Source organism: Oculina patagonica, chromosome 1 (assembly GCF_052425735.1).
Source record: "Oculina patagonica isolate OP01 chromosome 1, crgOcupat, whole genome shotgun sequence".
Lineage (NCBI taxonomy): Eukaryota > Metazoa > Cnidaria > Anthozoa > Scleractinia > Oculinidae > Oculina > Oculina patagonica.
The window spans coordinates 36,214,468-36,230,987 of NC_135758.1; the positions used below are offsets into that span (position 1 = coordinate 36,214,468).

At 39.2% G+C, this 16,520-nt stretch overlaps 2 protein-coding genes across 3 annotated transcripts in view; one reads left to right on the forward strand and one right to left on the reverse strand.

The window, feature by feature from the left end:
• LOC144667275 (uncharacterized) overlaps positions 1 to 1,138 on the reverse strand; it is a 31,270-nt gene extending 30,132 nt beyond the window's left edge. The window contains exon 1 of the mRNA XM_078528680.1: positions 1,013 to 1,138. Coding sequence (XP_078384806.1) covers positions 1,013 to 1,073 — 61 coding nt within the window. The 5' untranslated portion in view covers positions 1,074 to 1,138. The remainder of the gene's footprint in view (positions 1 to 1,012) is intronic.
• LOC144627927 (uncharacterized) overlaps positions 1 to 16,520 on the forward strand; it is a 31,174-nt gene that overhangs the window by 13,389 nt on the left and 1,265 nt on the right. The window contains exons 1-7 of one of the 2 annotated variants that reach the window (XM_078485955.1): positions 7,473 to 7,748; positions 8,518 to 8,720; positions 9,480 to 9,544; positions 10,354 to 10,482; positions 11,883 to 12,384; positions 14,990 to 15,238; positions 16,006 to 16,168. In XM_078485955.1, the coding sequence (XP_078342081.1) occupies positions 7,482 to 7,748; positions 8,518 to 8,720; positions 9,480 to 9,544; positions 10,354 to 10,482; positions 11,883 to 12,384; positions 14,990 to 15,238; positions 16,006 to 16,168 (1,578 nt within the window). In that variant the 5' untranslated portion in view covers positions 7,473 to 7,481. Of the gene's footprint in view, positions 1 to 7,472; positions 7,749 to 8,517; positions 8,721 to 9,479; positions 9,545 to 10,353; positions 10,483 to 11,882; positions 12,385 to 14,989; positions 15,239 to 16,005; positions 16,169 to 16,520 lie in introns of those variants that run through there. The other variant, XM_078485963.1, reaches the window with a different exon arrangement.

Here is a 16,520-nt window from a genome sequence, read left to right on the forward strand (position 1 = left end):
CTTAATTACTCAAGCACAAATGTTAGGAAAAGCCTAAAAAAGCTGCGCACTGGAGGTGAAATATTCGCGAGAAAATTTCCCACATCCGGGCAAGGCGCCTGTTAGGCCTTCGGTTAATTTTTGTCACCTTTCCGCAGACTTTTGTAATCGAAGCAGTTTCGATGCTGCTCGTTTCGCTTGCAAAACGTTCTTCGACTTAAATCTTCCGGAGAAGCTCGCTTCATAGGGCGGCTTTCGCAGGCTAATTCAAATATTATTCATAATCAACGCATGGCGCCGAGGATTTGAGTAGTTTGTGTCAAAAAGTGAAAAATGAAGTAAGAACGACCCGACTAAACCCCATGAGCTCGCACACAACACAAATTACTGCTCTTTGAAGAATCGTCATGAAACGAATCCTTTTTCACGAATAGGGTAAAAAGAATTACCTTAGCTATTAAATGACAAGCTTAAGAATCCAGTCATGGATTTTACACGCGCAGTAAAGCTTTGATTTTTGCTATCTTCACTGTCCAAATTTCCTTCTCTCAGACCACATTCCGGACACCATAACTCATTCTCACACATGCATGTCAGTTTTACACCTTTGACTCTTCAGATCTCACTCAAACCCCTGCTTTTCTCTCCTAATACTTCCTTCGTCTTTGAAAACTACAATTTTCGCTACAAAACTTAAAACATTTGGTAGCAAAACGCGCCGGTATATCACCTAGTACACCGCGGCTGTCAAGACAGACAGTTCAAACAACGCGTTTATGAAATCGCCGACTCGCTCGCCAACCGATTTGGATTTATTTCGCAGTGTTTTCGTTCTTAACGAACCGTTTTCAAAGCTATTAACGATCTGCCAGTGCGAGGGGAAATCACATTGAATGATTTATAGCTTTGGCCTAAACTGTGCTGAAGTTTTCGCATAAATCAAGTAAAGTTCCACGACCCTCGACAAGGGGCGGTCAAATGCTTGCTCAGATTACATATTTACGTTTACAGAAAGAAATAAAGCCCTACTTACCTCTGGAAATATACAGGATCAACAAAAAGGCGAGCAGTATCCGCGTACAGGACGGTCCCATATTCGGAGAGACGTTATAGCGCGGTGTTTAACTGAAATTAGAACACAAACAATAAGGGTGCTTATATACTCTCTTATGGCCACTCAGTTGTTTGCGGCATGCACAGATAACAGAGCAATGACCGGCATGTCAGGAAAGTTTTTTAGCGTTGGTATCTGCCAGAGATGTCAACGCTTTCCTGACATGTGTCAAGTCCGGGGAGAATTTGATATACGAGTATATGACAGCTCAAGCTACTTAGCAAAGACCTTACGACCTTCTTGTAGCAAATATTGCCAAGTCGAAATGATTTATGTGAATTTTCTCTTCCTTTCGCCCCGCGCTCGTTGTTGGAAATTTTAAAACGATGAAAACCTAAGCGACTAATCATTCCGGCCAGAAAACCCTGCGATGTGTAAAAGAGGATGGCTTTTAAGAAATCTAACAGCTCCCAGCCAATCATAGCTCGCGGTTCACCATTTGCGCTAACCGCATAAAGGTGTTATAAACCAATTGCCCCTTGAAACCTGTTCAAAGCTCACTCGTTTTAACACTCAGATCTGTTTTATTTAGAAACCCGCTAAGGTTTTTCCTTTTGAAGTGGTTTCCCATCGAGAAAACATTTGTAAAAGCAAGCGCTCAACATTTGCTGTAGGGATTTTGATACAATGCCCCATTCGCCGCTTGTCAAGCCCGTCAAGTTAAAAATGGTTTGCTTATCACATCACCGCTAATTACTCTTATTAGTATCACAAATACCGCCTTTAGAAGATCATATAGCACTGGGTTGGGTAAGATTGACACTCAACATGCGAATATCATCTGCTAAACTCATGCGCTTTGGGAGTCGGATTTACCTTTTCACAAAATTTCTTTTTTCGAGTATGCGATTTTTGCGCGCGTCGGGGAGCTTTTTAAAGCTATCCGTGGTCGAGATTTTTTAACGGTGATTGTTTTGTTCAACATACGGTCGGTGGGAAGCTCTCGATATGAATACTTGGCAGCCAGGAAGTACTGTTGATTTACGACTTAATGACAAGACCGGAAGTCTGCTTGTCAAAATATTAGAACGCGATCGGGTAATCCGGAACTAAAGGATTGTGGGAAAACTGAATCGGCTTGACTCGAGGGTCAAAAGAAACATATTGTAAGACCTATCCGCTAATAATATTATTCTGACCTTTTTATTGAAATGTCGTCGATCTTCTATCGTCAAATGAATATGATTTTTTTGAAAAATAAACAACAACAACAAGATGATTCGCCTGGTACTCCCCTACTACAAAAATATAAATTGACAGTATTTTTCAAAGCAAGTTGTTTGGCGGATATTAAACGTATAATATCCTTGAGTCAATTGTTTTGATAGGAAGTGATAGTTTTTCTGGAAGAAGTTTTTTCAAAAAGTTATAACAACACTAAATAAGGTAGGCGGGATAAGTTGATAGCTAATACACGGGTAAAACTGAATAAAGGTCTGAAAAACAGTTTACGACCTTTCTATGTCTCTTGTGAAAAAAGTGACTGCTCAATTCAGTTTATTTAGAAAGGGTTAGGTTTTAATGTAAAAGCAGGACCATAAACATGTGGACATGAAATAGATTAAAAGTTGGAGTTAAATTGTGGTAACACGAATGACTGAATGATAAACTCGGCAGAGAGGATGATCACACTGCTAACTGGACGATAAGCAAGAGATGGCGAAAATGAAAAATAATAAATAAAATGAGAAGCAAAATATAAGCCTGAATGGCTAGTCAATCTTTACTTTTTTCAGCCCATCTTTGTGACGTACGACCGTAGCGATGGAGAGCTGAAACTTGAAGTGATCTTGGGGCGCGAGATCAGTCATGGACCATATCTTTCTTTAATTGCACGTAGGCCCTGACCCAATCTATTGCTTCAAAAGAATTTTGAGTATTCCTAGTTTCAATTGTAAAGAATGTTTCTTGTCCACTTTAGCCATGCTGAGCTACCATAACTCGTCCATTATTAAGCCACAACTGTGAGAAATTGCCGCGCTAAGCAATTCCAGCCATCATCTAGTTTCCTAAGAAAACTGTTGATAGCCGATGACTGATATTTTTTTCAATCACAAACTGACATAGATATGAGTCGTAAGGAGCCAAACTGATACAGCAATACATAGCTCTGTGCCTAATGCTCAATATTTTATCTTGGAAAAAACACTGCCAAGTTAGGACGAGAATTTGTGAATCGCCTCATTTCTTTAGCCATGGAGATCGTGTAAGGAAAGTTAACGCTTTAACGCTTGTTTCATTGCAATTTTAACCTGAACAAGGAAAATAAAGCTACAAGCCTCTGGAAGGAAAGAGTTGGTCGTTTATTTCCTCTTTAACGCTTAAAATGTTTAACTAACCCGACAACGTGTGGGGCAGGCTAAAGAAAAAAAAAATAGAAATAAAGTGGGCATCTTCTTCAGATTTTTTTCCATCGAGATGAGAGAGAGGATGTGCACCATTAAATTCGCTCAGTCGGTTTTGTAAGATGACCTAAGCTGTTTAAATTTGACGCAATTTACAGGCAGAGATTAGGGAAGTAGAAGGTGAGAAAAGTAGGGCTTATTTCAAGTGTTTATTCCCGTAATGGTGTGAATGACTTATAAAATATAGATGCCTAAACGAATACTTAAACAGCGAAAACAATACGGATATTAAATCAGTTAACCTCAAATACAAACGTTTGTTGAAGTCATTTGATCCAGGCATGAGCGTACTCAAGGTGGAAAACTTCGGTTACCTAACCTGTGCGCTCAGCTTTACACCTGATTCAATTCCAGGTTGGAAATATCAATTCTCCTCTCTGAGTGCTATATATTTTTTTCATTGTTAGTTATGAGAATTTGCTGGTGTATTTGCAAGACAATTTTCCTTAGCTGATGATTTTCTTTAGCTCTTGTCGTTTGGCTGGTTGACAATATATTCAATGCGTGGAACAGACTACTTACGCTACCTACGTGTCGATTAGTCATGGGTAGCGCAAAAAAGTTCAAATATTCGAACACAAAAGTCAAAACATCATTCCATTCAGTGAGTCACTAGTTTTCTACATGCATTCATGCCAAATGAAACAAGGCCTGCATTATGAGACCCTGCTTTGCGGTATTGTGCTTGCCTTATTTTGGCAAATCTTTGTCAGACTAGCTACGAGATTATGCATGACGAGTAGGTCCAACTCTCACTAGGCGACCACAATGTTTTCTTTTCTGAGACAGATTGAAGAATCGCTATAGCATCATTATATAACTCTGTTTGAAGTTACCAATTATCTCAGTGAATTCTTTTTCGTTCATTAGAGGATAAGCAACTACAACGGAGATAAGTTACTGGTTATATAAGCTTTGAAGGTTCGTCATGTTTCAACTCAGGACTGACGACCTAACTACCAAAAGCGGTCTTTGAGAAAGTCTAGCGTCATGACTTCAATTTTAAACGTTTTTCTTAAATTTGTTGTCGATAAAGCTTAGATCTTTCTTTCTATGCTCTAAACAAGAATATATATATATTTATTATTTTACGTTTATGTGCTCAAAGTCAAAACCTTTGCAACAATGGACTCTTAAAGTGATCAAACATTGCTGACCGGAAACCGTCAAGCAAACCACATAGGCAACAAAAGAACTCGGCATTCTCTGAGATATTGAAAAGGGCATACAAAACTCTGTCACTTACCTCACAAATTAGAAAGATAACTCCGCCCGTTGGTAAGAAAACGCGAGGATCGCAACTATTCAGATATTGTTGGAAAAACAGTGTCCGATCTGCGGCGAACCAGAGGAAATTGCCCCAATTCTTCGTCGTCTTTCTTAATTACTGGGGCGGAGCTTTCAACGACATTACGTCAAATACGGACCCAAACTGCCCACAAAAACTACCGGCCTGTCTAATGGGACTAAAACGCACGTTCAAAAAAATGGCCTGAAAACTGTTAGAAATGGGCTTTCACCATAATGGGATAACTTAAATTCAGGTTTCTAGTCTTGTTATTCTTCGCTGAAATTTTTTAGTGCTTTTTTTGCTTTCTTTACAACAGATGGTACACAAATGGTTTTCTTGTATTCTTGTTTGTCGGGGACATACCTTAGTTTCGGACAAGTGCATTTATTTTTAGCTGCCTTGAAGGGCTACCGACAGATAATCGTGAATAAAACGCTCTATTAAATCTCTGAAGTAGCTGCAAATTGCTGTATTTCTTTTCAACGTTATCAGTGAAGTGCAGTTCAAAACTCGAATAAAAAACGGTGATTGCCTAGAGATATGCGTTATACATAGTTTTCTTATAAAGGATATCAAACTCATACATGCAACTGATAATAGTGTGTCGTTATTTGTTTGTAAAATGCCACACGCGACCGACAATAGTTTCAAGTGATGGATTGCAATTTCATTGTCTGGGCGTCGGCTGTGGATTGATTGAAGGAAAAGGTCGGCAACTGCATTGTTCATATCTTAAAACCGAAATAAGCAAATTTAAATCTGTTATTGCATGCCTATCTGCTTAGATAAGCACCTTCTCCATGATCTATCTTATCGACTTTCGAGAATCTGGGTTGAAAACTGCAGTGTTGTTCCGGCATGCAGAGTTATAATCAGTAGTCATATGTCTAAGAACGTAGATGAAAATCAGAGTTGCTCAATGCTGTTCACTGTTCAGTTAAGTTGGTCCATTGTCAGACTCCTTGTCTGCAAATTTTTGCCAAGTAGCGTCACTGATAATTGAGGTTAATTACAGGGGAGGAGTCAAGAGTACATCAAGGAATCCGACACTAATTGTTTCAACAAGCTGAGGCCATTTTGAACGAGAACGGTGCAATTGCAAAATAATGAATAAATCATGGAAGTTGAACCCTGACGAATTGTAAGAAAAACTTAGAGCTACACAGCTTTTTTTTTTTCGTTACCAACCCCGCTACCTAAATGCCTGTATCGCCTTCTTCTTAAATCTCTTACCCCGTTTCACGGTCCTTGCCACTAAAATCTCTTATCTTCCATTCCATGCAATGCTACTTACGGACTGAGCGCTTTATTAATGAAACGTGTTTCCTCGTTTTGCCGGCCGTTCTTTAATGCCTGTACCGCCTTCTCCTTAAATCTCTAACCCTGTTTCACGAGCCTAGCCGTTAAAATCGGTCTCTATAATCTTTCATACCATGCAATGCTACTCATGGACTAAGTACTTCATGCTATATCTCTTTTAGCGTTATCAGTGTTTGTCTTATTTTATTCTTTAAATATAAATCCCCTCAAAAATTCAATTAAAGGAAAAGAAATAAACATTTCTGACCCAGTGGTCTCGTTTAAGTCACATTGTTTGCAATCAATCGTAGAATGTTTTTGTTTCTCGCTTCTTTCCTCTGCCGTGTGTATCGTTGTTTGATCTCAGTTTTTGTTAACTTATATTGCAGTTACATTACATACAGCTCGGTGTGTCGGACAATTCTCTCAGTGGTAATAATGTACTGCGAATTTTGCAGAACCCTGTAGCCAGTGCACTCTACAATCTCCCCACCCCTCCCCCACTACTTTTCTGAGCCAGTCACGTGATGTCAGTCAACATGGCGTTCGAACACGTGCTCGACCTGCATTCGTGCAGAAATCATTTATTTGTACGTGTTAATAATTACACAGCTTGATCATTATAATCTTGTCGTGTATGTTATACATACTTAAAATTTCGTTAGAAGTCTCAAGACTTTATTGTTGAAAAATTGAAAATAACGTTCGAAAGTAGCGTATGTGTTTGTGTGTTTTTTTAATCAAATTATTTGCTTTGTGTTGAGTAAAAGAAACCACCATTCATTAATCGGGATTAATTTAAATCGTATAGGTACATAGTTCTATGGAATTTTATTACATTCATATTTAAAGTAATGGACTTGTTGTATTTTCGGTGATTTACGTTGCTCAGAGGTAACTTTCAAAGTTCGATAAAGTTTCATTTCAAAATATGCATAAAGTAGATGCCGATTTTAAAATGAAAATTACAGTCTGAAATAGGTCACTGACTATATGTAAAATGAAGGTCAAGTTATTGAACGAAAGTAACAACTACAAAACAACGTACAATTCAAAATTCTAATAAAGTCATAGGATGAATCTGAGCCGGTTGCCTTGTTTTATTTGTCAACCGCCATTTGAAACGGTATAATTAAGATTCACTAACCTTTTAGCCTTTTTTGATCTTTTCTTTTCCAAGCCCTTCCTTCCACAAAATACCACTTGCTCCTTTGCCGAATGTCCAGTAGGTTGATAAAACAATAATATTGTTAATCCTAGATTTCAAAAATATAATTTAATTTTAGAAGCTACCTTTCTTGTTAGTTCCAACCTTTCCAACCGAAAATTCTGCATGTTCCAGGCGCAACTTCTCGTACCCAGGCTTTCGCAGATAACAGAAATCATAAACAAAATGGCGTCCATGGCGAAGAAAAGTATGGCGTATTTCAAAGCAATGCCATTTCTTGAAGATGTCGACGTTATGTCGAATGTTACTGATACGTCAGCTCGACCGGCCTTGACCTTGATTTTAGTTGGTGATTTTTCTTTTGCACGGTACAGTTGCAAAAAGGTTTATGCGATGTCCTCGCCAACACCTTTGGAGAACTCGTCAAAAGATCTGGTTGAGTTGACTCCAGTTTTTCGTGGTGGGGAGAATGAACAGCGAAAAGTTGCCAGGGTATGAGATTAGAAATTATCGATAATGGCCGTGAAGGAAACAAAAGCAACCATCGAAAATAATCTTTGATGCGAGCTTGTAACATTTGCACGTCGATCTTAATAATTTAGAGTTGTATTTGTAACTAAGCTTATAAGCAAAAAGCTATGAATTTTACACGTAACCTGAATAAGTTTAAACCTTACGCATAACTTCATTTTAGCTGACTTTCGATCTAACATTTTGCTATAACCATACTAGCGAGTTACGTGACTGGCAACATCACTAAGATTACTGGAAGTTACAACGTTAATCAAAACTATAACAAAATTCTCGAACGTGATTGGTTATAAGCAGCCCGATTTGAGCACTAATAGGACAGTGTACGCGTGATGCTTGTAATTGGACAGTGTAATAGGACAGGGTACGCGTCATGCCTGTGTAATTGGACAGTACGCGTCATTTTGCGCGCGCTGTTGTGCATTTCGTGGAGTAAACTGTTATGTTTTTCAATATTTTTAAAGGCGTTTAACCATTTAACCAAAGATTAGTTTAATTTGTTTCTCAAATTTTGTCATAGTTTTGATTAATTGGTAACTGGACTTCGTGTCATCCAATTCTGTCTGTAATCATACTCGTGATTAAACAAATCGGACTCCCGCTTCGCGGTCGTCCGATTTTGTTAATCACTCGTATGATTACAGACCGAATTGGACTCCACTCAGTCCTATTACCATTATAAACTGCAACATACATTTTACGCCTCTGAACACAATTCATTGTTTGCCAGGTTTATGACTCAGAGCTATGCATGCTAGCCCTACCTCCAGATGAACAGCAGCTACTGACAAGAGTATCTCAGTATCTCTTCTGCCGAGGGATCATTCCTGTTGTGGTAAGAAGCCCCACTGAAGCACTCATACATAGCAGACATTCCCGGTTTGCTATCATCATTTTGCCGGACAGTGATCCCACATTGATCAGGAAAGTCAGGTCAGTAAATCTTGCACAACAAGAATGTTAGACTTATGTCAAGCCGACCTCTTTGCTCGTGTTGGCTCGAGGGCAACCTTCAAGGGACAATAGACATCGCCAAAACCAACTTATGGGGAAATTAATATAATTTGGCTTTTAGGAAAGGCTTTTAGAAAGACTACAAGAATGTATTTGCATTCATTATATGTAACTTCCTGCAAAGAAAACTTCCAAACAAACTGTGTTAGGAGCCTTTTAGGGTTGACTATTTTACTCTTTATGTGATGGTATTGGTTGTGGTTTTTATAAATTGAACTGAAAAAAATTCTGCTAAATCAGCCTGACAAAAGTTGAATGCAAAATCTTCTTAAAACCAGTTTGATGCTGTAACTAGTGGGAGAGGGTGGGATATGGGGTCTGAACATCCCATGTTCTATCCACTCATCTCTTACCTCCCATAGACCTTCTCCTGATTTGTTCCTTGGTTCCTGCCCTCTGTGCCCCCTAACTACTGACAGGGACGGCGGAGCCGGGGGGGCTGGGGGGGGGCTCCCCCCCCACTTTTTCCGAAAAAAATAAAGACTTACTAAGAGAAAAGTCTCTTAAGCCCCCCCACTTAAAGTCACTAGTCAGCCCCACCTAGAAAACTGCTCCGCCGTCCCTGACTGAACAATACAGATTTCTAATATCTGTGAATTCATCCAATGGTTGAAGTAAAAAACTCTTAATGTAAAAAGTTTGTTTGGATAAAACAAGAGGAAAACATTTTTTTTTCAGGTCAATTGATGGAATGAATTGTGGAACACCTGTGATTGTCATTTCATCTGCTGATATTTTACCAGGTATTCTACAATAAGAAAATATTAAGTGTCATTAAAGTCTAATTTCTTGTTACAGCAAGTAAAAAAAGAAAATAATCAACTAGAGTATATCGTCTTGACTGCTGCAGAGCTGCAATTACTATATTTTTTTCTTGAAGAGCATGTCCAACCAAACAAAGCTGTGGTCACATGCAGGGGATGATCTATGGGGAGGGTGCATAGGGTTTGCACCCCCCTCTCTTTGAGATGACCTGCGGCTTTCAAATACAACTGGTATTCTGCAAAAAAAGTCTAAGAAAAATCCTGGATCTGCCCCTGCTATGCATAATGACAAAAGACTTTCTTCTTTATTTTTGTCTGAGTCTGAAATTTATACATAACCATGTTTCTAAACAATTTTGCTCATTGTTAGTTTATTCATCACCTCATGTATAAATAGTACCTATTGTAAAAAACTTGCAGCTGTTAGGATTTTGTGGGACATGGGCAAATATAGTTGGCCATTCTTGACGACCAACTGTTTTTGCAGCTTTGCTAATGAAATGCCAAGAACAAACGTATCAGTATTGAAATCAGCAAAGAAATTTAACAGAATGAGCTTGGTACTGTCAAGGGTAACATGTTTGTAACTTCATTTTTGATTAATTTAAGAATCACAAGAGAGCTTTACAAATATACCGGTAATAATTTGTATTGTTGGTGCCATTGCACTTATTGAAAATGGTTTTGCTAATATTTATCCTCTAAAAATTTATGTTTACGTTCTACAGCTCAAAGACAACAGATCTTTTGGTTTAAATACATGTCATTCCAATATTTTCTTTTAACAGAAAGTACCTTGCACATGTTGGGTACAAATGAGATCCAGGAAGTCATTCACAGAACATCAAATACTGAAAAGCTTGAGAGGGATTTGATAACTGCAATTAGTCATGTCATTGGGCAGTCTTGTCATACAAGTAAGTGTCATATTATAAAGATCTATCCTTATTAGACAAAATAATTTATTGTACTAAACTCATGGGTACCCAGGGGGTACTCCGGATTTCAAGTGACGGGGATGATCGAATGGGGGGCAAAAATCGACACCCAAATAAATCCCTAGGGCTTTCACCATGACCCAAAAAATCGCTAGGTCAAAAATTCACCCCTCAAAAATCAACAGCAAAACACATTTGTTTGTACTTTATTTGTACAACTAGACAGCCAAGGCACCACTACGAATCTATAGATTGTTTTAAATCCCTCAAAACATCCCTTATTAAATCCAAAAATACTTGTCAAATTTTCCTACCTAAAAAAATCCTGGAATCGAAAATGTTGAACACAAAAAAGTCCTTTCGTCATCCCGGTCACTTAAAATTGTGAGTATCCCCCCCCCCCCTGGGATTCCCAGAGTCTTCACTCCTCTCTGTTGCAGACCATTTGAATAGGAGACTATTGGTACAAGATTGGTGTGAAATGTGATAATCTAGGTTTGAAAAGTCACGCTCATACTCAATCTCATACTCATACTCAGATCTGAAGGTCCCTAATGGAAACCTCCTACAGGTGGAGGTGAGTGTCTTCAGGCACTCAGGTGTGGGCCTGGCCACATACAAACACTACATTTTTGACCTCCCATGAACCATCACCTGTCCTAAGTGAACACTTGTTCTGGTAGCACCTCATGGAAGGTGACAGTGTATTTCAAAACATAGGTTGAATTTATGTAAAACTTGAATGCTGTCTTGCTGAAAAAAAAAATAGTTGCTTATTTGCCCACTATGATGGGGAGATAGACCCTGCAGGAAGCCATGCCAGCTCTCAAGCCATCCCAGCTAAAAACGGCCTGTCAGTCTCCCAGCATTGGCTTCCATTGGCTTGATAATTTTTACAAAGGAAGTTATTAATCAGAATGTGATAAGGAGCAGCCAGCTCAGTCATTATTTAATGTGACAGGGTTGTCACATGTAAGGAAATGGTCAGTGAAAAATAAAATTCTTCAAGGTCAGTGAAAAATTCTCATGAAATGAGAATTTAATTTAATTGAGTCAGGGAAAATTGACATTTTGAAGAAAAGTCAGAAAATTGGAATATAGCATTGCTGATTTCAGTCAATTTATGGACAGAAGAAGCATTTCAGGTGAATGTAATCTCAGTGATATGTCTTTTTTCTTGGAAGTGAAGGCTGGAGGCCGCTACTATATCTGACATTTGAATTTATTTGGTCTGGGAAATTTTTTATTTAAATTAAGTCAGGGAATTTTGAAAATTTACGTCTGTGGCAACCATGATGTGAGTTTCATGTAAGGAATGACAATGACTGGGTAACAGCATAAAAAATAAAGTGTTCATGCTCTAATGGACATTTTTTTAGGTGATCAGCCAGGTGTGCAGATGCTTCCCTTTCCAGTTCAGACACCTTGGAGCACGGCACCTCATTACACCACAGCCCCCATGCCCCCATTACAGCAACCAAACAGCACTGGCTTGCCACCTACTGAAGCACCAAAACATCCAAGCCCTACCCAAATGCAAGGAATGAACATGATGAATGCCCTGAATAGCTCACAGATTAATGGGCATGCACATGAGGTAGGACTACCGCAGCTTCAAGGAGGGCTAGTGCAGCAAGTGGATGGTGTGAAATTACTTGTAAGTGACCCAGTAACCCAGGTTGGTAGTCAGGGGTCAGCAGCTCTGAAGACTTTCCCTCCTATGGGGTTGAATGCGCAAGAAAACCCTGAAGCCGTGCTTCCGGGTATAGAGACACTGCTGACTGCTATTCAGGTGGTGGAAGGTGCTCCTTCTACAAATAATGAAGCTGTCACCTTCACCAAGTTTACAGCTTTAAACACCCCTGACTCTGCAGAAGCAAGGTGAGTTTTAGTGTATTATGCTGGTTTTCTGTAACGGAAGGCCCGACAAGAATTCATAAGAACAGGCAGCTGAACGGCTGCCGTGTGGGCTCAAAAAGTGCTGAAATCGATCCCAGCTTCTTTCATAATAGATTTCAGAATCTTTTAATTTTTTATAAAATTCTTCAAAGTAAAGCCAGTGAGCAGCACTTCTGCAAACTACTTGAGTTGTAAAACTTTTTTGTTTCTCCCTGAAAAAGTGTGTTAGTCACACGAAACACGTAGAGAAATAAGAGAGTTTCAAGACTCAAGTAGTTCACAGAAGTGCTGCCAACTGGCTTTACTTTTAACAGGAGCCCATCAACTGGAGCCTTCATCTCCCATACTAACCCTTGGAGTCAACCCTTTCCCGTATTAATTTATTTTTAGAACTAATCTCCCGGGGTCTCTCGCGGGAGATTTCGCACCTCAGTCAATCATTTGTCGCATTCCGCTGTGGTTACGCAAGCTGTGTCATCTAAAACAATGGCGCAACGAGAAGGGAAGACTGCAGAATGTTGTTCCTTGTCGTCCTCTAAATTCAGTATTTCTTCGAAGGAAGACATCAAGTAATGCGATGACTAAAAAAACTGCGGGATTTTGTACAGGTCTGTCAAAAAAGTAAGAGCGATTGTTCGAATCGAAAGGCGGCGAGAACGATCTCGCAACTGTGAAATTACGAATATATTTTGAAAAGAGGATGGATAGGCGCAACAGATCTGATAAAAGCTTGATCGATTCTAATCGTTGTTGTGAACAATAAATTTTACTCAGGGTTGTAAACATTCACACCAAACGAACGTATCAATGGTATAAATTTATAAACAAGGTACGCACTTTGGCCTGTATCAAGTCCCTACCAACACATTGCAAATCAAATTCTACAAGGCAATCAAAACTCTGAGTGACAATAATTCAGACAAGCGCTAGCTTGTGTACGCTTTAGGGTTGACAGGTTTGGTCCTTCGTGGCGAAGGCACTGGACAAACATTAGAATAAAAATCTAAACAGCCGTCCCGGCTAAACGACTCGTTCGGCTTTAGAATTCTCCAGATAGTACAGGCATAGAGTTCTCTTTGGAAACATACAAAGCGAAAGAAATGTACGGGGATTAAAATAAGCGGATCACAAGGTCTCTAACCGAAGAAAGATGTAACATTCAGGCAGTTGGCCTGTACGGGTATAATTTTAAAATTGTAAGATGCGCAATATCTCACCTCTGCAACAGCGACTCAACGATCTCTGCTATAATTCCAGTTGCTGAACTTTAGAAGAAACAAACACATATCATTTTCCTGAGGTTTTATTCGAAGCATGATGATCTTATATTGGCTGGATCTTGGAGCATACGGATAGTCAAAATTTTCATCGAAGTCATCACGTTTATACTGTTCGTCGCCGTATCAAAGAACACGCGTTCGCCACAGCTCGGCCCATATTAAATTATTTCTGCTTTCGTTCGGGAATAGATCTTACAAATCCAGCGTCAAATCTCACAGTACTGTTTACGTCTAACACTGCATGTAATAAGTCCGTGCAAACCAGAAATCGGTAAGATTCAAACAAGCAACTGAAGCAATTACATTATTTCCGATCAACGCCATGACTAAACTGACTTCATTTTCATGGACAAAAAAGTGGTTTATTAATTAACTTTTAGTCGTTTAATATTCATTCACGAGTAAACCAGGCTCTCTCGGCTGTAAAATCAGGAAAGAAGCAAAAATTATAAAGGAAAACGGACAGGGAATGTGCGTACGACATTGGCCGCCATTTTTTTTTTTTTTTACATCGTCGCCCTAGCTGCGCTGCATGTGGTCTGACCACAGGAGCAATGTTTTCGCGGGAAATGTGTTTCTAAAAATAAAAATATACGGGAAAGGGTTGACTCAAGGGTACAGTACGTATGGAGGCTCCAGTTGATGGGCTCCTGCTTTTAAAAAATCGTGTAATTGGAGGTGAGACAGCGTTACGCCAGAAATTTTCTTTCTAGTGGAAACATTTCATAACGAGTAGTCTGTTTTATTATAGTTAGCTAATTAGAAGTACATAAGCCTCACTAACAGACTAGGAATGTTAAGGTCTCTTATGTTATCCCTTCCTCGTAGTAAAATATCGATCATGCTGACGAAGCTAACGAAGGGATGACGCTCGAAATGGTAACTTTTCAAGTTCGCTAGGGCCAGTACTTTACTTCAAGTTGATAATTACCTTTCAATTGCCCGCTGAGCGTAGTTTTATTATAGAACTATGTATACTGCTGCTTATGTAACTGTTATACAAAGCAGACAAACAGGGTGTGGCCACTTTTTCATTGTAAGCACGTGCTAAAATAAACTAACGCTGTTGAACAATTAGTCTCCGTTAGTGTAATTATTGAATGCCAAAAACTGAATTTTTTTAAAAAATAACTTGTCAAAATTTGGTGTATATACGCAACAAGCAGTTCCGCTTGACAAAACCTTGAAAGAACAGCTTTCTTTAGAATCCATGGTAATTGTTTTATTGTAAGCGAATAATGCATGGGTTTCAGTTATGACGCCCTGAAAATTTATACTTGTTGCTTGCCCATGGTTGTTCTTTTCAGACCATGCAGCCGACCAAAACGTCGACGGGTTTGCCGCCGATCTTCAACAGAGAGTCCACGAAGTGCTAAAACAACAATATCGGACACTGAGTTAGAATCGCTGAACGGCGATACCAAGAGTCCAATGGCGGCCAGTTTGGCGGGAGGGAAGCCATATTTCCTGTCGCTTGATAGCTACAGAGAAGCCATGGCTGATGATCCTAATGCAAATCCTGTGGACAGACATAATTCTAAGGAAAGGCACAGAAGGTAAGGTTTGATTAACAACAATGTTACGACACTCAGGGTCTTAAATTTCTGAGGAGAACGTGCTGCCTTTGCAATGACATCTGCAAATGGTTAGATGTTCTAGTCTTCTCGGATAAGGACGATAAACCGTAGGCCCCATCTCCTGCATCTTCAGTGTTAATCAATGATAAATGGAAAAATAAATTTATTATAGAACTTTTCAAAATCTGATGTATATACGCAATCTTCAGTGTTATATGGTCAGCAAGGGACGTCGAAGAACCCACACACCTATCGCAAAGAGTAGGGCACGGAGTTCCCGGTGTTGTGGTCTGGCCTTGTTTCACGGGTTGGTGCTTCATATAGGGTTAACCTCATTGCGCCTTTCTCCCTTGGACAAAATTGTCCAAGAAAAATTGCTATGACTGTGATTATATAGCTCTCATTTTACCGCTGTTCATAATTAAAATTTCTACTCCGCAAGTTTTGATGATTATCTTCATGTTGCTTTTAAAATTTCTTTGCGTGTTGAGCCCAACAATTTGGCAAAAGATGTAGTTTGTCGAACGGCACTGGATTTTAGTCATATTTTGCCCTTTCCGCGTTCTATATCAGTACCTTCTTGTTTATCTTTGGAAAATGATACTTGCGCTTGGTAGAGGAACGACATAGAATTTTCAATTTTTTTGGTTTTTATTTTCACTCTCCTCTTTAAATATTTATCATGACTAAAAAATGTTATAAAGGATATTACTGAACCCATGGAGTATTTGTAATTTCGTTGCTAGGATACGTATTACCAAAGCAGCAGAGTTCTTCAAGGCAGTCATACCAGGCATGGACCCAAGTATGGACAAGGCCACAGCTTTCCACCTGACAGTCCACTACATGGTGTTCCTGCGAAATGCTCTGCGACAAAAGGATCCGACAATTATTCCTAAATTACACGAGGTTCGTATCATTGCTTGTAGCTGGTCTTTTGGCATCGATTGTTCAATGGGTGGATAACGTAGCTATCCATTGATGAACCACATTGTTATTCAACAAATGTGCGTGCTGCCCATATATGGTCAAAATGTTAACGTTATCTGTCATCCGTACATAACAGATAACCTGCGATATACGTAGGTTGCGAAAATTCGCCCAAAGTCTTGTAAAGCGCTGCATAATTACAGTTTTTATATCTGCAAAATGTGTTTCGTTGACAATTTGTTGAATAATAAAACAATTATCCTGCTCAATCTTGCGGAATATCGTCTGATTTTAGCCAACTCGGCCTACACCTTATCTGTTTCGAGCTCTG